General features: G+C 37.6%; 1 protein-coding gene across 6 annotated transcripts in view; it reads left to right on the forward strand.

Moving 5' to 3' along the window:
- Positions 1 to 26,026, forward strand: part of LOC147575771 (uncharacterized) — a 400,913-nt gene that overhangs the window by 299,611 nt on the left and 75,276 nt on the right. For 4 of the 6 annotated variants that reach the window (XR_015241536.1, XM_086679582.1, XM_086679583.1 and 1 more), the window contains one exon: positions 2,116 to 5,134. The exons of the other annotated variants lie outside the window; for them this stretch is intronic. Coding sequence is in view for 3 of the 4 variants with exons in the window: in XM_086679582.1 (XP_086535708.1) it covers positions 2,116 to 2,375 (260 nt within the window). In the remaining variant the exon portion in view is untranslated. Of the gene's footprint in view, positions 1 to 2,115; positions 5,135 to 26,026 lie in introns of those variants that run through there. 6 annotated transcript variants of the gene reach the window in all.

Consider the following 26,026-nt stretch of genomic DNA (forward strand, 5'->3'; position numbering starts at 1 on the left):
CAATGATGCGTATATTATTTCTTTTTAGTGTATCACTTAGTTCTCTAATTTTCCCCTCATACTCCTGGATTTTTTTTTTTTTTTTTTTTTTTTTTTTTATTTATTTATGGGACAGACAGAGACAGAGCATGAACGGGGGAGGGGCAGAGAGAGAGGGAGACACAGAATCGGAAACAGGCTCCAGGCTCCGAGCCATCAGCCCAGAGCCTGACGCGGGGCTCGAACTCGCGGACCGCGAGATCGTGACCTGGCTGAAGTCGGACGCTTAACCGACTGCGCCACCCAGGCGCCCCCTCTCCTGGATTTTTTTATCTCTCTTTTTCTCAGCTTCCTCTTTTTCCATAACTTTATCTTCTAGTTCACCTATTCTCTCCTCTGCCTCTTCAATCCGAGCCGTGGTGGTTTCCATTTTGTTATGCATTTCGTTTAAAGCGTTTTTCAGCTCCTCGTGACTGTTCCTTAGTCCCTTGATCTCTGTAGCAAGAGATTCTCTGCTGTCAGCTATACTGTTTTCAAGCCCAGCGATTAATTTTATGACTATTATTCTAAATTCACTTTCTGTTATATTATTTAAATCCTTTTTGATCAGCTCATTAGCTGTTGTTATTTCCTGGAGATTCTTCCGAGGGGAATTCTTCCGCTTGGTCATTTTGGATAGTCCCTGGCGTGGTGAGGACCCGAAGGGCACTTCCCCTGTGCTGTGGTGTATAGCTGGAGTTGGTGGGCGGAGCCGCAGTCAGACCTGATGTCTGCCCCCAGCCCACCGCTGTGTCCACAGTCAGACTGGTGTGTGCCTTCTCTTCCCCTCTCCTAGGGGCGGGATTCACTGTGGGGTGGGGTGGCCTGTCTGGGCTACTTGCACACTTCCAGGCTTGTGATGCTGGGGATCTGGCGTCTTAGCTGGGGTGGGTAGGCAAGGTGCACAGGGGCAGGAGGGGCAGGCTTAGCTTGCTTCTCCTTAGGTGATCCACTTCAGGAGGGGCCCTGTGGCAGCAGGAGGGAGTCAGATCCGCTGCCGGAGGTTTGGCTCCGCAGAAGCGCAGAGTTGGGTGTTTGCGTGGAGCGAGCAAGTTACCTGGCAGGAACTGGTGCTCTTTGGGATTTTGGCTGGAGGATGGGCGGGGTCTGATAGACAGTTTTAATAAAAAATGCAAATAAGTACTTATGTGTTTCTTCCCATCCCCCAGGTTGTAGGACAGTCACATCTTCAGCCTTGCTCGAGGATGCCATTTTAGGAGTTCCTGTTTATGCTCTCAATAATTATTGATATTGTCAGACTTTTAAAATTATACATATCTCATTGGTGTGAAATGGGATTTTATTTTATATTGCATTTCCCTGAATATTAGAAAGTTTAAGCAAATTTCCACCTGGTATTAGCCACTTAGTTTCTTTTTCTGTGAAATGGCCTGTTCCTCTAGTGAGTTATTTTTCTTTATTTTCAATAATAATGCATCTATTTATTTATTCAAATCCTTAATATGCTCTCTTATTTATGTTTTCAACATTATTGCTTTTTTCCATTGCTTGTCTTTTAACTCTCCTTATGGTATCTTTCTGTGAATCTAAGTTTTGCATTTTAATATAATCAGATTTATTGAACTTTACTTTTATGGTTTATACATTTTGTACCTGCATACATACATCTTACCCACCCAAGGCTAATGACATGTTCTCTGACATTTCTCTTAAAAGTTGTAAAACATTGCTTTCATTTATACACTTATTCTAAATTGATTTTATATTTCCTATTGTAGGAATAATTAATTTTTAATTAATAATGAATTAAAAATAGAGGAACAGCTAATTGCTTACAACCAGTTATTGATGAGTTCCTCATTTTAGTGCTATTCTGTACAGCCACTTATGTCATATATCAGGGTTCCATATATGGGTGGTTCGTATGGGCCTCCTCTCTCGGTTTCATTGGTCTCTTTGTCCCCCTGTGCAAATACCATAGTGTCTTGATTACTATTGCTTGACATTAGATCTTGACATTTCATGGGCAAAATATGCCTGTTCTTTCTTCAAAATTTTGATCTTGCTCCTGGTCCAGGAAGTGGCTTAGATTATTTCTGAGCTGAATAAGCACTTTTATTGTATCTATCTTCACAGAATGCTGCATGGACCAGATTCTGAGTTTGCTATGCAGTCTTGACCTTGCAAAGGCCTTGGGTGTCCCTGTGTTGATCTTGTTCCTATGTGCGGTCCACTCACCTGTGGTCATGGTGTTGAACGCCTATGGTGCTCCCACAGTATTCTTGGAAATGGAAGCATGCAGAATACCAGTAATCATCAGAAAGGAAGGAAGCTGTGCAGACAACCCAGATGTGTCTTCAACACATCTCTACTGCTTCTGGTATCACTGCAGCTAGGATTTCAAAAATTTCCTATTGATATTAGGGTCAATCATTTCATTCAAAACCATGATTCACCTTCCAGAATGAAGTGGTAATGTCAGACTCCAATACTTCAAAAACATTATGTTCCCTGGTTGAGGTTTCTTGGCCCTAGGAACCCATGTCTTAGACTGCCATAGTTCAGAATCATAAGGATCAGAGACAATGATATGAAAAATGAGTCATTTGTTACAACCATAGGAGGCACCAGCTGTATCTCCAACCCTTGATCTGTGGACTTATTTTAATGTTCTAGCAAGAGGAGGAATAGTCTATTTTATTATGGACCACCTCGTGTCTTCTAAGCCAGTTCCCAGTTTCGTAATTTGGTAGCCTTCAGCTTGTGAAGCAGGAATTCTCTTACTATGTAAGGTCTTTGCCCACAGTTGACAAAGTGCATGATACTAAGAGTGAGTCAGTCCTATGGCTCCACCTCCTCCTCCTTCCCCTTTCTCAAAAATCTAATGTGTACCTATGTTGGGAGCAATGATGTGATCTAGAAATACTCTGATCTAGAATATGACACTTAGCTTGGACATTCCTATAGACTGAAAGTTTGTGTCCCTCCACCCACAAATACTCATTATGAATCCATAATTGCACCTTACATTTTGTAGCATAGTGAAGCCTCTTAATAATTGCATGCTTACTTGGTAAATATTCTGTAATCTGTTGGTTTTAAAAAGGAATTTAAAAATCACTCTTTTAGTGTGCTATACAAATACCAAAATTCCATTGTCTGGCACCTTACAGTTAGATTATAATTTTCTTATTTGTCTCTAAGGTGAACAGGCTGTGTTCATAAGCTAAATGTCAGGGGATGATGTAAAAGAAAAAATATATATGTAAGATTTTGGGAGAAGATCATAGTGGTCGAAATTCTTACCTTATTAATTTTTTTTTAGTTTTTGCAACTACAGTGCCAAAAAAGTGGTTAAGTGTGGCACAAGTTTCAAGATAACTTTTATAAACCCCACATGCTTCTATTTACACATTTAGATTATTGAATTTGTACACAGACCCAGAGACCATCAGCCACTATTTTAAATCAAAGTAATTGTACTTCTCTAAATAGAACAGGCCACTTTTGTAGCAAAATCTATTTAATTCTGATGGTTTTAGCATACTTTAAGGAAATGAATCAAATATAATAATATTTTAAAGTAGAGAGTCACCATGTAAAATAAAATTGTAAGCCTGAAATTATTCAACATTGCACACATGGTCTAGGTAATTCCATTATGCTCCTAATTAACATCTAGTCTTAATTTAATTGGTGTGCTTTCTTCTTGTTATAGTTCATTTGTTATTTTTAAAAATATATTTACTGGGAACACACAATATGTCAGACTGTGCTAAGCACTCATGGAAATTATAATTCAGTAAGGGAGTAAAAATAATAAATTAGGCGAGAAATGAACATATAATTGCCAGTTGTGAACAGTACTGGAATTGAAAAGCAAAAACAGCCTCTGAAGACATTGGAGAGCTTATCCTGACTACAAAATCGGAAGAGAGTAGGTTAAAAGTTGAGGAAGGTGGAAGACAGAGCGATCAGAGACCTCTAGGCCAGGCAGTTTCTGGAATTTTACCCTGTTTGGAAGTCAGGGAAGGGTTTGAAGGTTGAGGCAATACTACATTGGTGGAATCTGAGGTCACTGGAAACAACAAAAGCAACAACTAAACCCGAATCCAGCTCACCTACTTATGAGATTGATTAAACCCAGAGTAATGTTGTGCTGAGACAGGAGGATGTGTGCTTATAAGATACAAGAAAATATTATGTGCCTGTAAGGTATGGCCCAGATAAGTGGTGACTATCAAAAAAGGATGGTAAAGGGGCGCCTGGGTGGCTCAGTCAGTTATGCGTCCGACTTCGGCTCAGGTCATGATCTCGCGGTCCGTGAGTTTGAGCCCGCGTCTGGCTCTGTGCTGACAGCTCAGAGCCTGGAGCCTGCTTCAGATTCTGTATCTCCCTCTGTCTCTGCCCCTCCCCCCGCTCATGCTCTATCTCTCTCTTGTCAAAAATAAATAAAACATTAAAAAAATTAAAAAAAATAAAAAGGATGGTAAAATAACCATGAGTAATGCTTTCAAGGTTCTGGAGGGAAAGTTAGGAAATATACAAAAATAAAATAAAGAAGTTAACTTATAAGCAAGCAGGGGAGGTAAAATGAAATAAAAGAAATAGTCAGAAATAGTCAAAATAGTCCACAGAAAGGGACATAAAGAGAGAAAATCAAAGAACACATGGGAGAAATAGAAAGATGAATTTAACCATATGCATCATTGCATTAAGCTAGGCTAAACAAAATGATCTAAATACTCCCACTAAAAAAGTAGAAGCTGTTACATTGAATTAAAAAACAAGACCAAATTACATGCTGTCTATGAAAAACTCCCATTAAATATAAAAACATAGGTAAGTTAAAGGTAAAGATTAGGTAGACAAGCACTTAACAAAAGAAAGTTGGGGTAGGTGTGCTAATTTCCAATAATGCAGACTCCAGAGCCAGGAGTCAACTCAGTGGGGAGACAAGACAACCCTAAATGTGAATCGGACAACACAGCTTCAAGATTCTAGCAAAACCTGCAGGGTACCTGGGTAGCTCAGTTGGTAAAAGCATTTGAGTCTTGATCTCAGCTCAGATCTTCATGGGTCCTAAGTTCAAATCCTGCATTGTGCTCCACGCTGGGCATGAAACCTCATTAAAAAAAAAAAAAAAAAAAAAAAAACCTCAGCAAAACTTGATGGAACTAAAATGAGAAATAAAACAAGAAGTTCAGGGTGCCTGGGTGGCTCAGTCAGTTAATTGTCGGATTTTGGCTCAGGTCATGATATCATGGCTTGTGAGTTTGAGCCCCATGTCAGGCTCTGTGCTGATAGCTCAGAGCCTGAAGCCTGCTTCAAATAATACGTTTCCCTCTCTTTCTGCCCCTTCTCCACTTGTGCTCTCTCTCTCTTTCTCTCACAAAAATAAACATTAAAAAATTAAAAAAGAATCCAACCTATGGTTGAAGACTTCACCATTCTCTCAGTAATTGATGGAACAAGTGAAGAAGAAATCAACAAGGTTATAGAGAACGAAAATAACACTAGCTGTCAATTTGCCCTGCATGAAATTCATAATCTATTTGTAAAAGGTAGAATCAATTTTTTTGTCTTAGAGTATTAACTTCAATTTAGAGGATTATTTTTCTGATTATGAAATTAACATGTTAATTGTAGAAAATCAGGAAAATACAAGGAATATATAAAGAAGAACATTATAAAAAAAGCCCTTAGTTTCTTTTCTAGACATAACTATTACTTTTGTTTTGGTATAAATACTGTTAAAGGAAAAAATAATCAGTGACGTTTGTTAAAGATGGTTAAGGCAAACTTTATTCGGGACTGTTAGGATAGATGTAGGTCCCACTATGATGGATTTCACAGTGCAGGACAGATACTGGGCTCAACACCTAAAAAGCATGAGTATGTGGGAATTAATGGCCAAGGATCAGGGTGGGGGCAGTGAATGAAAATTACTAAGAGGAAATATCAGGTGTAAAAGGCATTCTGGCTAAATCAACCTCGCTGGATTCTTTGCAGGCCACAGGCCAGGGTGATCAGACATCACCTACAGGTGGTGGAGGATGAAAAATCTGATCAGATTTCTAGAGTGATCAGATATTGAGTTCTGATTAAACTGACTTAGCAGGATTCTTGCTAAAACTGGATTTTCAGCTGTGCACACATGGGTCTAGGAGAAAATTTAGGCCTGACTAAAGTTGGATGAAGCAAACAATCTTTGTTAGTATATTTAGATGAAATATTAATAAGTACACACTTGGCTATTATCAATACAGAATTAAAATTACATATAGCATAGTCTTATAGTTTGCTCTCTCTACTCATTGTTTGGACTATCCAAATATATGGTTGCATTTATTCTATGTAAACAACATAGTTTATTTTGCCATCGTTCTATATTCGGGCATTTAGGTAAGTTTCCTTTTTGTGCACAAAAATCTCATCAACTCATTTAATTTTAATAATGGAAACTTTAAACAGAATATAATGTGATTATATATAGTGTCAAAGCCTTAGAAAGAGATGCTTGAGTAAAAAGGTAGGGAGACTTAAAATACATTTGCAATACAGTGTCAAATTGTTTTTCATAAAATCTGTTTTGTGTATAATGAATGATACTATCAGTTTGGGACAGCCTGTTTCCTGAACTTTAATACTTTTTAAATTACACTGTTTTGAAAGTTATTTTCAGGTAGTTGTACATTCACACGCAGTTGTATGATACAAGATGGAGAGATCCCATAGACAGACAAGTTACCCAGTATGACCTAATGGTAACACTGTATCCATCTAATGGAAAAGGTCTTTACCAGAATATTGCACTCAGATAGCCAAGGTACAGAGCATTGCATCACCACAAGGTGAGCTCATTATTATTACATTCCCTTCCATAGTTACAGCTCACCTCTCTTCCACCTCTACTTTTTATCCCCTGGCAACCAGTAATCTGTCATGCATTTCTAAAATTTTGGCATTTCAAGGCTATTATCATACACTACATAATTCTTCCGGTTTGGATTGTTTCCACTCATCAGAATTCTCTGGAGAGTAATCCATATTGTGTATATTAATAGCCTCTTATATTTTATATATAAAATGATATAACTTTATATAACTATGTAACTCTATATAACTCTATACCACTATCTATATCTATATCATCTATATCTATATTTATATCTATATCATCTATATCATCAACTATATATATGGGATATCTATATCTATCTATACTATCTATATCTATACCTGTATCTGTATCTGTATCTATATCCAACTATATATTGAGAGAGAGGCTCATGCAGTTGTGGAGGCTGACAAGTCTCACAGTCTGCCATCTGTGGTTGGCAAGTTGAGGAACCAGGAACACCTGTGGTGTAGTTCAGTGTGAGTCCTGAGTCTGGAGGCTGGAGAAGCAGAAACTCTTGTCTCAGGGCAGGAGAGGGTGGAAGTCTCAGATCAAGAAGAGTGAGAGAATGCCCTCATCTTTTTGCTTTGTACAGATCCTCAAGGAGTTGGATGATGCCCACCCACACTGAATCAGTCGACTGATTCAAATGCTTGTGTCTTCCTGAAACACCTTCCCAGATGCGCCCAGAAATATTGTTTTACCAACTATGTGGGCATTCCTTAGCCTAGTGAAATTGGCACATAAAATTAACCATCACAGGGGCGCCTGGGTGGCTCAGTCGGTTAAGCATCCGACTTCAGCTCAGGTCATGATCTCGCGGTCCGTGAGTTCGAGCCCCGCGTCGGGCTCTGTGCTGACAGCTCAGAGCCGGGAGCCTGTTTCAGATTCTGTGTCTCCCTCTCTCTCTGACCCTCCCCCGTTCATGCTCTGTCTCAAAAAATAAATAAACGTTAAAAAAATTTTTTTTAAATAAAAAAAAAAATTAACCATCACAGTCTTACCATTTTAATTTTGGTGTCATTAGTTTTAGGAGGTTTTTCTTTTTTAATACATTCCTTAGATTTTTATACATAGCTAATTATGTCTCCTCCCAAAAGTACAGTTTTGTTTCTTCTTTTCTGGTATGCATGCCTTTTGTTTGTTTCTTTCTTTTTTTGGTCTTGCCTTATTTCATTGGCTACATCTTCCAGCGTTAGGTTGGATAAAGTGCTGAGAGCAGACATCCTTACCTTGTGCTAGATCCTAGACAGAAAGTACTCCAACTTCCATTGTTAAATAGAATGTGGGCTACAGGGTTTTCACAGATTCTATTTATCCTTTCTTTTTTTAAAAAAATATTTATTTATTTATTTTGAGAGAGAGAATGAGCATGAGTAGGAGAGGGGTAGAGAGCAAGGGAGAGAGAGAGTAGATTCTATTTTTCTAATTGAAGAAGTCCCCTCTATTCCTTTTTATCTGGGAGTTTTTATCACGAATGACTATTAAATTTTGTCAAATGCTTTTACTCCACCAATTGGTATGAACCTGTTTTCTCTAATTCAGACTGTTAACAATGGTGGATCTCATTGTTTGATTATCAAATATTGATCAAGCATTGATTCTCTGAAATGAATCCAACTTATTCGGGTTTATGATTCTTTTTTTATATTTCCATATTCCATTTGATAATACTTTGTTAAAGATTTGCATCTGTTATCACAAGGGGTATTTTTGTAGTTTTCTTTTCCCTTCCCTTCCCTCTCTTCCCCTCCCTTCTCCCGTCCCTTTCTTTCTTTCTTTCTTTCTTTCTTTCTTTCTTTCTTTCTTTCTTTCTTTCTTTCTTCTTTCCCTCTCTCTCTCATATTGCCTTTGTTTGAGTTTGGAATCGATGTAGCACTAGCTTTATAAAATGAATTGGAAAGTACTCCTTCCTTTATCCTCTTCTGGAAGGGATTGTGTAGAATTGGTGTTCATTCTTCTTTAATGGCTAGGTAGAACTTCAGTGAAACTATCTGGGCCTGCAGATTACTATTTTTTTTGAAGAGGTCTTAAGTTATGAATTCATTTTTCTAAATAGTCATAGGGCTATGCAAATGATCTATTTCATATTTGGTGAGTTGTGGTAGGTTATGTTTTTTAAGGAATTGGTCCATTTTATGTAAGTTGTAGAATATGTGTGTGTACAGTTGTTCTCAGCATAATCTTGTCATCCTTTGGGTGTTTGCGGGATCTATGGTGACATCCTGTTTCACTGCTGATATTGGTAATTTGTGTCTTTACTCCTTATTTCTTTGTCAGTAGTGCTAGAAGTCTGATAATTTTATCGATACTTTCAAAGAACCAGAAACACATTCTTTGAAACTGCACATAGAAAATTCGTGAATAGACCATATTCTGAATCAGAACAAAAATCTCAATCACTTTAAAATCCAACAAAGTGTGACAGGGTGCCTGGGTGTCACAGTTGGTTAAGTGGTCAACTTCAGTTCAGGTCATGATCTTGTGGTTTGTGAGTTCGAGCCCCACGTCAGGCTCGGTGCTGACAGCTCTGAGCCTGGAGTCTGTTTCACATTCTGTGTCTCCCTCTCTACCCTTCCCTTCACTCATGCTCTGTTTCTCTCTGTCTCTCAGAAAATAAATCAAAACGTTAAAAAAATTTTTAATCCAACAAAGTGTGTTTTCTGATCACGACAGGATCAATAACATATTTACAAAATACCAACATATTTGGAAATTAAACAGCGTGCCTTAAAATAACCAAGGGGTCAGAGAAGAAAAGTCCAGAGAAATTAAAAGAAATTCTGACATGAATGAAAACTGAAAACTGAGTGTTGTGGAGTGTAGCTACAGAAGTGCTCAGATGGAAATTTAAAGGGATGTTCATCTTAGAATAGAAGAAAGGTCTCAACCTGACTTCAAGGTTTGCTAACTTCAAGAAGTTACCAAAGCATAGCCGATTTAAACCAAAGCTGGCAGGAAGAAGAAAATAAAGAGCAGGAGAGCCTGGGTGGCTCAGTCGGTGGAGATTGTGACTCTTGATTTGAGCTCCTCACTGAGTGTGGAGGGGCATTCTCTCTCCCCCTTTATCTCTGCCCATCCTCCTGCCTCGCATGTGCCCTCTCTCTTTCTCTAAACAAACAAATAAACAAACATTGAAAAACACATGGAAAGCAAAAGTCAAGGAAATCCAGGCAGGAGCTGCAGCGCTGAGGCCGGAGGCCTTGCAGCTCTGGGGAAGGGTCTGTTCTAGACACTGCTGAGCTACCGAAGGCTTGGGAGCCTCAGCCAGGATCCCAGCCACCCGAGTCAGCACCAGCTATTCCCTGTGGGGCACGGTCTTCAATGTCAAGCCTCAGGGCGACTGGCTGCACTTGTTCACCGAGCACCCGGAGGTCCATTTGGAGTTCCTGAGCTCAGTACCTGAGAAGAATTTCAAATTGCACAGGAAAAATCCCTCAGAAAGGATTGCTGGCCGAGCTTGCATATCCTACATTGCCGGGGTCCCACACCACTCTCTGCGGATGCACTTCAGGATGCCTCGGGCAGAGGGGCTGATTTTGTGAAAATTGCTCATTCAAAGCAGATAAACCTTGAAGATGTATTGGCACCACAATCGAAAAGTTAAACACAAATGGAGAATTAAATCAAAGTTTGTGAAAATTACTCACTGATTAAAAAGCTTATGGATTCCTTTAATCCAGAAACCAAGTGAGCAGTTGAACTGTTTATGTTTGACTTTGAAACCAATGAAATCCATCTAGACAAAGAAAAGCATCGAAGAGCAGATCTTGTTAAAATCTTTTGAGTAAAGCATTTTTTTATGGGGAACAATTTTTCCAAGACTGATAAACAATTCTTTCCTTTATTATATATATTTTAAGAGAGACAGAGAGAGTGTGTGTGGGTGTGTGTGCGTGTGGGCATGAACGTGTGCAACTGGAGAGAGGGGCAGAAGGGGGAGAGAGAGAGAGAGAGGGCGCAAGGGAGGGTCAGAGACAGAGGAGACAGAGAATCTTAAGCAGGCCCCATGCTCTGCGTGGGCTTGATCTCACGACTCTGGGATCATGACCTGAGCCAAAATCAAGGGTTAGGCGTTTGACCAGCTGAGCCACCCAGGTGCCCCTGATAATCATACCTTATCAGAACACATTTGCCATAACTTTTTACTTGATTGAGGTCCTGTAATAGTTGATAGTCTACATTCAGAAGCACCACGTGCAGGAAGCTGCTTAGACAATTTTTTCTTTGTCCCAATGCCGGCTAATTGAAATGTTCAGAAAAGTTACTCAGCAGCAAAGAACTTAAGACAAATTTAGCGGGATATTTTATATTCCTCACAGGGCACCCCAAAGAACACTACCTAAAAATCAGACTGGCATGCAATTCCTTGAGAAACTATCTCACAAATTTTCTGATAGAACTATAAAAGATTTTTAGGTGACATGAGGAATAAAAACAAAACGAAATCTTTGAAATTCTGAATGCATGCCTTGGGACCCCCTAGTACCATGGTATGATTCATGTGGAGAGGTAATGTTGAGCCCAGTTTATACTGACCGTGTTTCTCCTTTAAAATGTGGATGGAGGAAGGTCTGAATATTTTATTTAACTAATTGTTAAGGATGTCTGCAGCGCCGCCTGTGAAATGAGATGTGGTGTCAAGACGTTAGAAGAGTGGCTGAGGTTCACGAATCCAAAGTATTGCTAGGGTGCATTTCCTGCAAAGACACAAACCACGTTAGGATTGTCATTTTACAATCTGTGGAGGCAGATCGAAAGAAGATGGAGATTGTTAACTCCAGCTGCAGTTCTTAAGCTGAATCTTTCCCATTCCTCAAGGAGTTCACTGACTTTATTAACTCCTGGAATGATAGAAAATCTCCCCCAGGAAATGGGACATACCATCTCTTCTATGCTGGAATATACTCAGTATCCAATATTGCAGTGAGACCGATGTCCTACTGATTTTGCTGAGGTTCTTTCTGTGCTGGTGATTTTTCAGGTGACGATAAAGTGGTTACCCAATTTGCCAGACATTCTCAAACTGGGCAGCCACTGCCCCAAAATATGGTGTCTCATCTTTGTGAGTTTAAAAAGGTTTGTGATGCAGCCAATATGCCAGTTCAGGTATTTTATGCCACTCTGGATCCAGTCTTTCATGAGGTCGACCCCAGACATCCTCAGGGAAACAGAATAAAGCTTATATCACACATTGCACATACTGCCTGGAAGCTGTGATTCCATCGCTTTGTGCATGGTGATTAACTCTTACTCTTACCAGATGTCCAGGGTACTAGCCTCCACGGTTCAGAAGGAATGTTTTCTTTCAACAGACTACAGGTGAGTGATATTACAGGAAGATGCTGGTACATAGTAGTAACAAAGAGCCCAAACTCATGATTCCATGAACTCAAAAGGGCTCTGTTGTTAAGTATGTTTGAGAACTGCCATGTAAGCTTTGAAGGTTCACTCTGCACGTGTTGCATATGTAACTCAGTATATCCCCAAAATACTTGACTGTAGGACCCACCTGTCTTTTTTGGAATACCTATCGATGACATTTTTCAGAACTCTAGGACACAAATGCAAAAATCATTCATATAGAAATAACAGGCTTACAGATAAGAGGTTCAATATTAATGTGATTGCAGAATGCAATTGTTCATCAACCTTAAAAGCCAGAGACATTGAAAGGCTGGTAAAGGCTGAGATCTAAAATGGCATTCCCATATATATAAGGGCTCAGGAAACATCTCAATTTTGTACTCTTCTTTAAAAATTATTTAAAGAATATGTATTTACAATCAAGAGTCAAAGCAAAGGAAATCTCTAAGGAACTACTAAGCATGTAGAGAAGACACAGTCTCTTTTTGCAATAAATGGATAAATCATAATAGCAAATGATTTAATTATGAAAAAATTTCCTACTGATGGGAATAAGCACATAAGTACACAAACGATTCCTCTGGGGAAAGATATTTCTCTCATGAAGTTATGGTTAATCCCCACCTTCCAAAAATCCAACTTGGAGTACTTTTGATTATGGAAACACTAAAAAATAATCTAAAAAATAATTGGAGGAAAATGAATACAATGTTAATGTAGCTTTCAAGAAAGTCAAGGGAATAAAGAACAGGTAAATCAATGAAACCAAAACTTGGTTCTTTGAAATGATCAATATAATTGATAAAGCTTTAGCCAGACTGATAGAAAAACACAAGACACAAAGTATAACATAAGGAACAAAGAAGGGAAAGGCAAACCTCACTACAGATCCCATGCACATTACATGTATAATAAAAAATATGCAAAACTTTATGCCAATAAAATGGACAACTTATATAGATAAGTTCCTAAAGGTACCTAAGCTAACAAAGTATTCACAAATACCAGTCTTGAAGAAATAAGTTCTCTGAACTGATGCCTACATCCTAGTTCTATCTCCACAAAGAAAATTCTAGGGTCAGATTCAGATGGCTTTATTGGCAGTCACCAATACTTAAGGAAGAAATAATAGCAAATTCTATACAATCTAAGGAGAAATTTGAGGAAAAGGGAAACTTCTCATCTCATTTTATGGGGCCAGCATTATCTCAGTACTCAAACCAGACGAAGATATCAAAAGGAAAGGAACCTACAAACCAATATCAACTAGGCAGTACTCTCAAAAAATTTTAAATTGTCACCCAGTGGAGTTTTTCTGGAAATCAATATTTTAATATTTGAAAATCAATCAATGCAACTCACTATATATATATATATGTATATATATATATGTGTGTATATATATGTATATATATATATGTGTATATATATGTATATATATGTGTGTATATATATGTATATATATGTGTATATATATATATATATTTACACACACACAAAACATTAAAAATGTATATGTAAATGCAAAGGACTTTGGTCAAAATATTTTTCAAAAATTATATAATTAGTATATACTTAATGTGTTTAATTATATAAATAATGCAAAGCTATAATCAAAATTCCTTCTGAGGAAAGGGTAGCTATATAGGTCAGTAACAGAATAAATAGTCCTGGTGTAAACTTCATATCTATATGGTCCATTTGTTGTTATAAAGAGGAGAATCAGGGGTGCCTGGATGGCTCAGTGGGTTGAGCATCTGACTCTTGATTTCAGCTCAGGTCATGATCTCACCATTATGAGATGGAGCCCCAGGTCATGCTCCACATTGAGTGTGGAGCCTGCTTACGATTCCCTCTCCCTCTCTCTCTCTGCCTCTCTTCCCCGCTTGCACACTCTCTCTCCCTAAAAAAACTTTAAAAAATTAAAAAAAATAAAGAGGTGAATCAATTGAGCCAGGATGAATCTTTTCAACAATTGCTAGACTAACTGGAGGTCTATATGCTAATAATAATAATAATAATAATAATAATAATAATAATAATTACATATACTATTACATATACTGTGTAAAACTTAACTTGAAAAGGACAATAAACGTAAGTGAAAGATTTAAAACTACAATTCTTATGGAAGAACACATAAAAGTATTTTTCTGGGATCTTGGCATTAACAAGTATGTCTTAATTAGGACACACACACAAATCATAAAAGAAAAAACGATAAATTGGGCTTGATAATCAAAATTAAATGATTCTGTTTTTTGAAAGATGCTATCAAGAAAATGAATAGGCAGGCCACCTACGGGGAGAAAATATTTGCAAACATGTATTTTATAATATACTTATGTCCAAAATATATAAAGAACCCTTGTAACTCAAAAATAAGAGACAAACAACCCATTTAAAAAAATGAGGAAAGGATTTGACCAGATGTTTCACTAAGGCAGAAAATGGCCAATAAGCATAAGAAAATATTTTAACATTATTAGTCATCAGGAAAATGCAAATTAAAATCACAAAATTATGATAATACATAGTAGAATGGCAAAAATTAGAAAGACTAACAAGACCATATCCTGGCAAGATTGTGGAGCAATGGGGTACTGCATAAATTATTAGTGGGAGTGCAAAACTGCATAGCTGCTTTGTAAAATTTGCCAGCAATTTCTTAGGAAGGTAGACGTGCACTTACCGTACTATCTAAAAATGTCATTCCTGGGTGTAAGATGAGATACTACTTGAAATAAAAAAATGAACGAACTACTGATAAATGCATCAGTGTGAATGAATCTCAAATGCAAAATGCAAGAAACCAAAAGCAAAATGCTACCTTATGTATTATTCCATGTCTATACATTTCTGGAATAGTCAAAATTATAACAATAGAAAATGAATTAGTGTTTACCGACAGCTGGTTTTTGGAGGACATTGATTGCCAAGTGCCATGAGAGAATTTAAGGTGCTTAGTAAATATTCTGGTTGTTTTGGTAGCTCCCTGACTATGTATTTGTCCACATTCATGGAACTGTATGCTTTAAAAGAGTGAATTTTATTGTGTGGAAATTTAACCTCAATATAACTCACTTGAAAATTTGTCCTTTTATTCAATGGGCTGATCTACTTACAAAAGCAGCCACTAAAAGTAGATTCCATTGCTGTTATTGTTACTTTGAGTTTATTTGGTTGGTGAGAGTTTGGTGAGTTTGAGGATAGGGGTCAAAGAACAGAAACATGGGTAAAAACCGTGGGAACCAGGTTGAATAACTCTTGTTTTGGGAGCTTTTAATTAAAATTATAGGCCAAGAGTCTCTAATAGATTGTAACCCTCATCAACAGAACTAGTTTTTTCTTTGGATTGTTTTTGGCTTTGGTTTTGGGGAGCCCTTTTTTGTATTCTTATGGACTAATAGGGTATTTGGTGCTTAATAAATGTTTATTAAATGAGTGAAGAAATGCATTTAAGAATTAGGATGACAAATTAATCAGGACAGTTAGAAATGGAGGTGTCAAAAGACAGAGTCTACAAGAAAAGCATTCATTTGGATATGTTAGTGACTTCATTTTAGTAATTTTCAATTGCTGGGATTGAGAGGGATGGCAATTCCATCTTTTATAGCACACATTTTGCAAATATCTGAGGGCATTTTAGGTTGTAAAGATGATTAAGGAGTGCTACTGACGTTCAGTGAATGTGGGCCAGGTATGATGCTTTCCCGCAGTGCCTGTGATAATTCTGTGCAATTAAATTTCACCCTGTGACTTTCTTGAGTTTAGAATATCAGATAGGGGAGACACATCTTTATGATTATCTGAGCTTAGAAATAACTCCGTTTTACACATAAACAGAAAAACTTTGTGCATTGTTTAATGCACTCTGAGCTGCCCAAGAATGCAAACACCATGCAAATTGAGAGAAAAGTAGAAGTCATTTCATCAGAAATTTATTGAGAAGTATTCACCATGTGGAAATATAATTTAATGTTGATTCTCGAATAAGCATGTCTATATAATAATGCATTTAGAGTTGTTGCATTTACAGTGAGTGATACATTCTATAAGTGCAAGCATCTGTGATCCTCATTATAATTTCTTGTCTAGCATTTCCATATTGAAATCCCAATCCTTGTTTTGTTTTAATTTTTTTCATGTTTACTTATTTATTTTGAGAGAGACAGAAAGAGAGAGGGGGGAGGGACAGAGAAAGAGAGGGAGAGAGAATCCCAAGGAGACTCCACACTGTCGGCACAGAGCCCAATGTGGGGCTCCATCCCACAAACTATGAGATCATGATCTGAGCCGAAATCAAGAGGCAGACATTTAGGGGCGCCTGGGTGGCTTAGTTAGTTAAGCGTCCGACTTCGGCTCAGGTTATCATCTCGCAGTCAGTGAGTTCGGGTCCCGCATTGGGCTCTGTGCTGACAGCTCAGAGCCTGGAGCCTGCTTCAGGTTCTGTGTCTCCCTCTCTCTCTGCTCCTTCCCCACTCACGCTCTGTCTCTCAAAGATGAATAAATGTTAAAAAAAAAAAAGTCAGGCACTTAACCAACTGAGCTGCCCAATCTTTTTCATAAGTTATTTTTCTTTTCTCCTTTACGCAATAACTTGGGCGTCCTAATGATTTTCTTAAAATTAGATAGATAGATAGATAGATAGATAGATAGATAGATAGATAGATAAAGTTTTATTCTGCATGCATTTTCTTCTAGCTTGAGGAGCATTAAATCTAATAGAGTTGAGAACAACTTCTAAGTCATCACTGAGTTACTTAATATTTCTCTTCAGTGTATCCACGTGGCACAGTTCCAATCATGCCAAATTTTATTCTCCTCTTTCAGTTTTCTTGTTAGGTATGTATGTATGTATGTATGTAGGTAGGTAGGTAGGTAGGTATGTATGTATATATTTAAATGTTTTATTTATTTTTGAGAGAACCCAAGCAGGGGAGGGGCAGAGAGAGGAGGACAGGGGATCTGGAGCAAGCTCTGTGCTTAAAAAGAGTAGATTTCAAGCCTGGTGGTGGGGCTTGAACTCATGAACCATGAGATCATGACCTGAGCCAAAGTCAGATGTTCAACTGACTGAGCCATCCAGATGCCCCTCGTTTTCTTGTTAGGCTTTTAAAATTTGTCCCCAGTTTTGTTGAGGTATAATTGACAAATACAAGTGTAAGTTATTTAAAATGTACAACATGATGATTTGATACATGCATATGCTGTGAAAAGATCCCCCCCATCAAGGTAATTAACATATCTGTCACTTCACTTATTTCCTTTTTTTTTTTTTTTTAGGAATATTCAAGTTCAAGTCTCTTAGCAGATTTCAATTATACAACACAGCGTTGCCAATGATAGTGTCTGTGTTGCACATTAGATCCTCAGACTTTATTCATCTCATAACTGAAAGGTGGTTCACTCTTTTATCTTTCATGTTAGTTTTGAATTTCAAATGGTTTCCATCCAGATCAAACACTTCATCTGTCATATTTGACCATAAAAATGGTAAATAGGAAAAAGAACACGATCTTTCCAAAGGAATTAAGGCCCACATTTCATATACACATGATTTATAACTCACATGACCTTCCTTAAAGATACCAGAATATTTCATGTCTTATATTTAGTATTAGAAAAGTTATCTGAGCCATGCAATAAAAGAAAAAAAAATAACAAAGGAACACAGGGAAAACAGACTTGGTGTCGAAGAAATCAAGTAGGTTAATAACTTGATCTAGTAAACACAGTGATATGAATAATAGAGAAATACATGAGGTAACATTCAAACTTTCTAGTATGAAATAAAATAATCTTGTCTGTTACCTTTTAAGGGCTGAATTGTGTTTCCCCCAGAATTCATACGTTGGGAGTCTAACCCCCCCCCCCCAATGCAACTATATGTGGAGATAGTGCTTTAAGAAGGTACAGTTAAATGACATCATAAGGATGGGGTCCTAATGCCTTAAGACTGATGTGAAGAGGCAGGGACTCCTAAGAGCTCTGTCTCTGCATACACAAAGACCATGTGAGAACATAGCCAGAAGGGAGCTGCCTGCAAGTCAGGAAGAGAATCCTCACTGGAAAATGAATTTTCTAGTACCTTGGTCTTGAACTTCTAGCCTCCAGAACTCTGGAAAAGTTAATTTCTGTTTAAGTGCCCCAATGGGTAGGATTTTGTTATGGCAGGCTTAGCAGAGCAACGCAATACCTCTTGTCCCCACTAGCCAGTTTTAAACTCCCAGAACAGAGTGTATGTCCTTTTTACTTCACCATATATTCTCAGATGTATTTTCTTTTCTTTTTCTTTTCTTTTTTTTTTTTTTTTTTGAGTTTAAGATGAGGCTGTTTTTTTGTTGTTCATTTGTTTGTTTATTTTTAATTTACATCCAAGTTAGTTAGCATATAGTGCAACAAGGATTTCAGGAGTAGATTCCTTAATGCCCCTTACCCATTTAGCCCATCCCCCCTCCCACAACCCCTGCAGCAACCCTCTGTTTGTTCTCCATATTTAAGAGTCTCTTCTGTTTTCTCACCCTCCCTGTGTTTATATTATTTTTGCTTCCCTTCCCTTATGTCCATCTGTTTTGTATCTTAAAGTTCTCATATAAGTGAAGTCATTTGATATTTGTCTTTCTCTGACTAATTTTGCTTAGCATAATGCCCTCTAGTTCCATCCACGTAGTTACAAATGGCAAGATTTCATTCTTTTTGATTGCCGACACCTATATATATATACTCCTATATATATTCTCCTATATATATATATATATATATATATATACTCCTATATATATATATATATATATATATATATATACACACACACGCATACACACACACACACACACACACACACACACACACACCACACCACACCAGATGTATTTTCTACCTCGGATATTGTTTCATTTGCTAGAGATATAGCTGTGTACTAGATACATAATAATTCCAACCTCATAGAACATATTCTAGTAGGAAAGAGAAAAGTAAACAGGTTAATAATTTCACAGTGTAAGAACAATTAAATGCTAGGAAAATGATGATACAGATTAAGAAGGACCATAATGGTAGGTGTGGCTACTATACAGAGTCAAGGGAGTTCTTTCTGAGGAGAAGGCAGATGGATAGAAACATGAATAAAAGGAGTGAAGAGTCATATGACTGTTGGGTGACAGAGGGGCCAATAGCAAGTTCATAAAGCCTCCAGGTGATGATGTGCTTGGGAACTTTGAAGAATCACCCAAAGGCTGGACTCTTGAGCTCTGTGCGGAGGTGAGAAAAACAAGATAGACAACTAGGAGAATATCAAGCTTTGGTAGGAACTTTGGAGAGAGTTGGGGGAGAGGTGTGACTGCAATCCCATGCAGGTGTAGGGCTGTTTGGGTTATGGTTGGAATAATGGAATTTAAGAGAGACAAGAGGGGAATGAAGGATAACAACCAGGGTATTATTTTTTTTTTTTTTATTAAAAAAAATTTTTTTTTCAACGTTTATTTATTTTTGGGACAGAGAGAGACAGAGCATGAACGGGGGAGGGGCAGAGAGAGAGGGAGACACAGAATCGGAAACAGGCTCCAGGCTCTGAGCCGTCAGCCCAGAGCCCGACGCGGGGCTCGAACTCACGGACCGCGAGATCGTGACCTGGCTGAAGTTGGACGCTTAACTGACTGCGCCACCCAGGCGCCCCCAGACCAATGTTTAAATTAACATCGGGGGCGCCTGGGTGGCTTGGTTAAGCGTCCGACTTCGGCTCAGGTCATGATCTCACGGTCCGTGAGTTCGAGCCCCACGTCAGACTCTGTACTGACAGCTCAGAGCCTGGAGCCTGTTTCAGATTCTGTGTCTCCCTCTCTCTGACCCTCCCCCGTTCATGCTCTGTCTCTCTCTGTCTCAAAAATAAATAAATAAACGTTAAAAAAAATTAAAAGAAAAAGAATAATTTCTTTCATATACTGAAAAAAAATATTTGCACTCATGTTACCTAGAATATGCACTTTTAAAATAACTGCGAGGCAATGAAATGTCATGAATCAGACATTTTTATGTCTTTATTATATTAAATGATTAAACAATTAATTATCTAAATGACACAATAATGCCATATTTCCAAAACCAAATTCATTGCCATTCCCTAAAACACTGCTTCACTAATTATCCTTTAAAGCTCATATTTTACAGGCCAAAAATGAAGCTACAGTATATTATTGATAAAATAGTTAATAATTTTTCTGGCTTTGTCTGGATCTAAACTGTGCAGTCAGTACTCTATAAAAGTTGTTCACATATACCAATATATACAATATGGTTTTTTTTAGTTTTCTTATCAGAAGTGTTCACATGGATCTCTGCTGTTTCTGATGCAAAATTTATCTTTCATTGGCCAATAGGTTTCAAAAATGTCAACATGAAAAATACTGCTGGTCAAAACCTTATGATACTTTAATCCACGTTCCCTCAATTTTGTCACCCCCAAAATCAGGATCTTAAAGACACTGGTGTTTGGATCTTTTTTTTTTTTTTAAAGCTTCCTCTGTTTTGGGAAAACTGGGCTACAGGGTTCTTCCAAATAATATGTGCTATGTTGTATCCAAATGCAAACTATATCCTCAGATGTTTAAACATGAACATTCTGCCAAGTTCGTGCACACCCGCTCTCTGTTAGAATGAATGTCTTGTCACGAAAATTCTTAGCCTTCATATCTCTGAATGAAACAAAATGATTAAAATATAACTCTGAATGAGTCAGAATGATTGAATCTCAAACATCCATATCATCCCAAATTATAAATCTAAGAATTCAGGTCACTGAGGTAAACCCAAGCCCCATTGTGAGTGACTTAAGGTTGTGGTTGTACAAAATCCTAACTAATGAGACATAAGGTAAATCAAAGGAGAGGCTTCTGGAAAAGTTTACTTACTCCTAAAGTGAAACAATATGATACATAGTTCGTTGACTCTCAATTTGGCATATGTTAGTATAATTTCTAGAACTGTGGCAACCAACTGGGATCACAAGGGTCCCCTTCGCTGCCCCCTAAAGACGGCCAGGGAGGAGAAATAGAAAGTACCCGTGATAGTAATGAGCAAACTGGATTTTGAAGTTCAGTCAGTATTATTACTCTTAACTCTCCCAATGGTATCATCAAATGGGAACATATTATTGTACAAAATTAATAAGTGAAACAGGTAATTTATCTAAAAAAAACTATTTTCATTTATGAATAGTTATTGAAGAATCATTAATTAAGCATAAACTTTATGGTACAACAGCTAGTCTCCAAGATCTCTGGGTGTGGAAGAACGTGTGTGTGGCAGAATACATATATTCAAGAAACTCAACAGTGAATCTAATGAAGTTTGCCTATTAAGAGACATATCTAATTAACATGGACGAGAACTCTAATATAAATGTATTTTCCTCCACATATGGAAAACGTCTAATACTTGTGAAAACTTTATCTATCGCTCTGGTTCCATGTTGGTTTCTGACAGTTCCTAGAATTGGAATCTGTTTTATTATTCTGTTTATTTCTAGCAGTTCCCTAACACCTGATCCATACTAGGCTTTAATAAATACATGCTGAATGAAGAGTGAATCAAATTCCCAGACATGCAAAACAAAACAAAACAAAACATAGCTACTAAAACTTAATTAACCATTTTAATTGGAGATAAAAATGAATTATTTCTATTTATCTATTATTAGGAGACTTTGGGCATTGGGATGAAGTATAAATTTTATTCCTTTTGAACTTTTAAAAAGTCATATTTTAATTTCATTATCTTTTTTTTTTTTGGTAAAAATCCATCTAAAATGAAGTAGCTTTCTTGTTTGCAAACAAATTATCATTTTTTATCTGTTCTTATATGGCCCTAATGTTATGCTTATTTAAACCTGCATTAGGTTGACAAAATTAATTGCCCTATGTTTTTATTTCCTAAAATAGGTTTACTACTAATTTAACGATGCATATATCAATATCAATATTTTGGTTTTTTTGCAAAGCAATGTATGGTTGAGATGTTTAATTATGCAGATGATGGCGATTTGAAAATTTCAATTAGCAAAGGCGTAATTAGTAAGCTCGATGTCAGATGTCCCTCGATAGTTAAATCAAATTTCAGTGGTAATATCCTACCTGGCATCTATGCAGAGATACTTGGCATTGATGTAGAATCTGCCATGGCAATCTAGACATGCTTCCTTTGTGTTCCCTGAGAATTGGCTCTGTTCTTATTTTCCGCCATCGACCCAGTGAGACACTCGGAGAAATTGCCAGATGGCTCATCCTGTGAAGAACTTTATGTAATCAGGAAGAATTTTCAAATAAAGCAAGGCTTGGCAGAAACCAGTTAACAGAACTCATCATTATTGCTGTTGTTTGAAGATCTGTTGTCCTGCTCTCAGAAGATGCAATGGCAGAGGAAACCCAGATTTCCACCGAGTGAGATCCCATAAATTCATTTTACTTATAGGAAACTTCACTAATTATCCCCTATAAAACCTTTCAGATTATCTTTATGTTCAGTACTGGATTTGCTTATGAGGAGAATCAATCATCAGAAAATTTACTGATTGAACAATCACTGTACTTATGAGATTGAAGACCCTTAAGATTGAGACTGTCTTTTATAGGTAATGACGTCCACTGATGTAACAAATTAACGATATTATTTTTGTTGGAAAAGCATGGAAAGGAAAACATGAACAGTCCTGTCGACACTGTATATCTCTTCCATAAACGCAGGCATTTGTTATTACCTGTCTAATTGATCTAAATAATAAACATTAATTTTCACTGGATCAGTTTGTCTGTAAGGACCTATATTTTGCCTAATTATTTACTGTCAAATACAAACTCTGCAACCTGAACTCTTCCTTATTTAATATCCATGCTTGTTTCAACTCCTGACACACCCTCATGTCCACTGTTAGTTCAGTAATAGCAGATTCCACATGTTGGGCCCCTAGTTAGAAAGCATTTTGTTTCATACCAACCCAAAATCTGTGTTAATTTCAAGCTCTGTTTTTCATCCTACTACATTTTCCTAGTCATTCTTGTTACTTTTCTTATCTCCTTTAGTATCTCTATAATATTGGTGTTCCTTGAATGCTTGTCCTTTGCTTTCCTCTTTCTTTTTATTCTAAAGACTCTTTCAGGGTCATTGAAATCATTGCTATTTCCTTTTGTGTTTGTTTTATGTATCTTCTGGTATTTAAATTTTTTTTAATGTTTATTTATTTTTAAGAGAGAGACAATGTGTGAGCAGGTGAGGGACAGACAGAGAGGGAGCCACAGAATCCGAGGCAGGCTCCAGGCTCTGAGCTGTCAGCACAGAGCTCGACACAGGGCTCGAACTCATGAATCACGAGATCGTGACCTGAGCTGAAATTGTATGCTCAACCGACTGAGCCACCCAGGCACACCTTGCATTTTTAATTGCCACTTATGATTAATCCCCCCAAAAAACTCCAACCAGGACCCCTCTTGCAAGCCAGCTACAGACCTATTTATTTTTATATATATATATTTTTAACGTTTTTATTTATTTTTGAGACAGAGAGAGACAGAGCATGAATGGGGGAGGGTCAGAGAGAGAGGGAGACACAGAATCCAAAGCAGGCTCCAGGCTCGGAGCTGTCAGCACAGGGCCCGACGCGGGGCTCAAACTCATGGACCGCGAGATCATGACCTGAGCTGAAGTCAGACGCCCAACTGACTGAGCCACCCAGGCGCCCCGCTACAGACCTATTTAACCACTTGCCTGCCTCATATCTTAAAAATTCCCCAAATGGATGTCATCATATCTGAAACCCTTGCCCTGAAACTTGTACTTCTGTCACCTGCTGCTTATAAAGGGGAACTTGGAGGTCCTTGTTGATGCTCACTCATCCTTAGACTAGCTCCAGCATCCTACAGACTAGCTGTAATCAATAAATGATATGTAGTTTCTACATATAGTTCCAAATTTTAAGTATCTACTGTTCTACATTCCTACTTAGGCTAACACAAGTTAGTGCCCACTTTTTTTTTTCTTTTTTAATGTATTTATTTTTGAGAGAGACAGAGTGCAAGCATGAGAGGACCAAAAAGAGAGGGAAACACAGAATCTGAGGCAGGCTTCAGGCTCCCAGCTGTCAGCACAGAGCCCGAACTCACGAGCTGTGAGATCATGACCTGAGCCGAAGTCGGAGGCTTAACTGACTGAACCACCTAGGCACCCCACGTTAGTGTTCACTCGTACCTGGTTTACCTAAAACAACCTTCCTCATGGATTCCCTACAGCTCTATCTTTACCCCCATCTATTAATCTTATACAGGCCACTTCACTTAGCTGTATCTACTGTTCTTTTAGGTCTCAGATACCGAAAGTAAACTTACTTAGTTTTCTATGTCTCCCAACACTATATTACACTCTTCTAATTTATGCTTCCATATAAACTGGTATTTATCTTTCTTAACATACTTGTTTTTTTAGAACTACTGGCCAATTGTCTGTTTTCCCACCTAAATTGTAAGATTCATGAGTGAAGAAAGCAGTAGATAGAATAAGGCATCCTAAAAATTACTCATCCACACCTGATTTCAATGGTTTCGCTGTTGAGTCTTTAGGATTTTGAATTAATGATATTTCTATTTAAATGAGATTTTTAGGCGAAGTGAATATACTTTTTGTGTAGGATGCATATGGAGCTTACAGGCCTGAGGGTAGACTATCGTAGGCAGAATAATGCCCCCCTAAAGATGCCCACATCTTAATCTCCTGAACCTGTGAATGTGTTAAATTACATGGCCAAAGCGATTGTGCCAATGCAATTAAGGTAATGGACCTTAAAACAAGATTGTTGTGGATTATCCAAGTGGGCCCAATCTCATCATATGAGACATCAAAAGTGGAGGACTTCCTCCAGATAGAAGTTTTCAACTCCTTTGGGTAAATACCAACAAGTGCTGGGCTGGATGATTGGGTAGAAATATGTTTAGTTTGTGAAAAACCACCAAGCCATTCTAAAATTACTACCATTTTGAATTCCCACTGCGGTGAACAAGAGTTCTTTCCTCCACAGCGTCACCAGCATTTGGTGCTGTCATTTTGTCTATTGTAGTAGGTGTAAGAACACTTCGTTTTACTGGCACATGTATTTTTTTAATGAAAAGTATTTAACGATTTCAGATTTGTTGATAGAGTCATTACCTTTTCAACTTCTTTTCCCCCACTGTACTTGAGCAGTTGTTTAACAGAATATGGGATATTCCTTTAGAACTTAAAAATATTGCTAGGTTTTTTTCTTCTGGAACCATCTGTTACTAATGAGAAATATAATGAAAATTCATTATCTTTCTTATTTGGTCAAATTCAAAGTGTTTGGGATTTTCTTTTAACTTGGAGTTCAGAATCATTCCAGGATGTGGCTAGCCATTATTATTATTATTATTATTATTATTATTATTATTATTATTATATTTTGTTTTCATTCATCCCCCTCAGCACTTGGTGAGCCTATTACAGACTGAAGATTCATGTCAATTCTGCTCTTAGGAAAGCTCTATTTTTTCCTTCCTCTCTCTCTCTCTCCCTCCATCCCCCTTCCCTTCTGTTTTCCATTCTTCCTGTGTTTGATTCGTTCTCTTTCCCCCACACTCTAGAACTCCTTGCAAAAGAAATAGAACCCTTTTGATCTATTTTCTGTCTTAACTTTTGTCTTATACTTTCTATATTCTGTTTTTTAGTGTTAACCCTTTGTTTTATTCACTTTTTATGCATATCTCCCTTTTTATTTACCGA

The sequence above is a fragment of the Puma concolor genome, chromosome D2 (genome assembly GCF_028749965.1).
Source record: "Puma concolor isolate L17-30 chromosome D2, mPumCon1.1.hap2, whole genome shotgun sequence".
Taxonomy (NCBI): domain Eukaryota; kingdom Metazoa; phylum Chordata; class Mammalia; order Carnivora; family Felidae; genus Puma; species Puma concolor.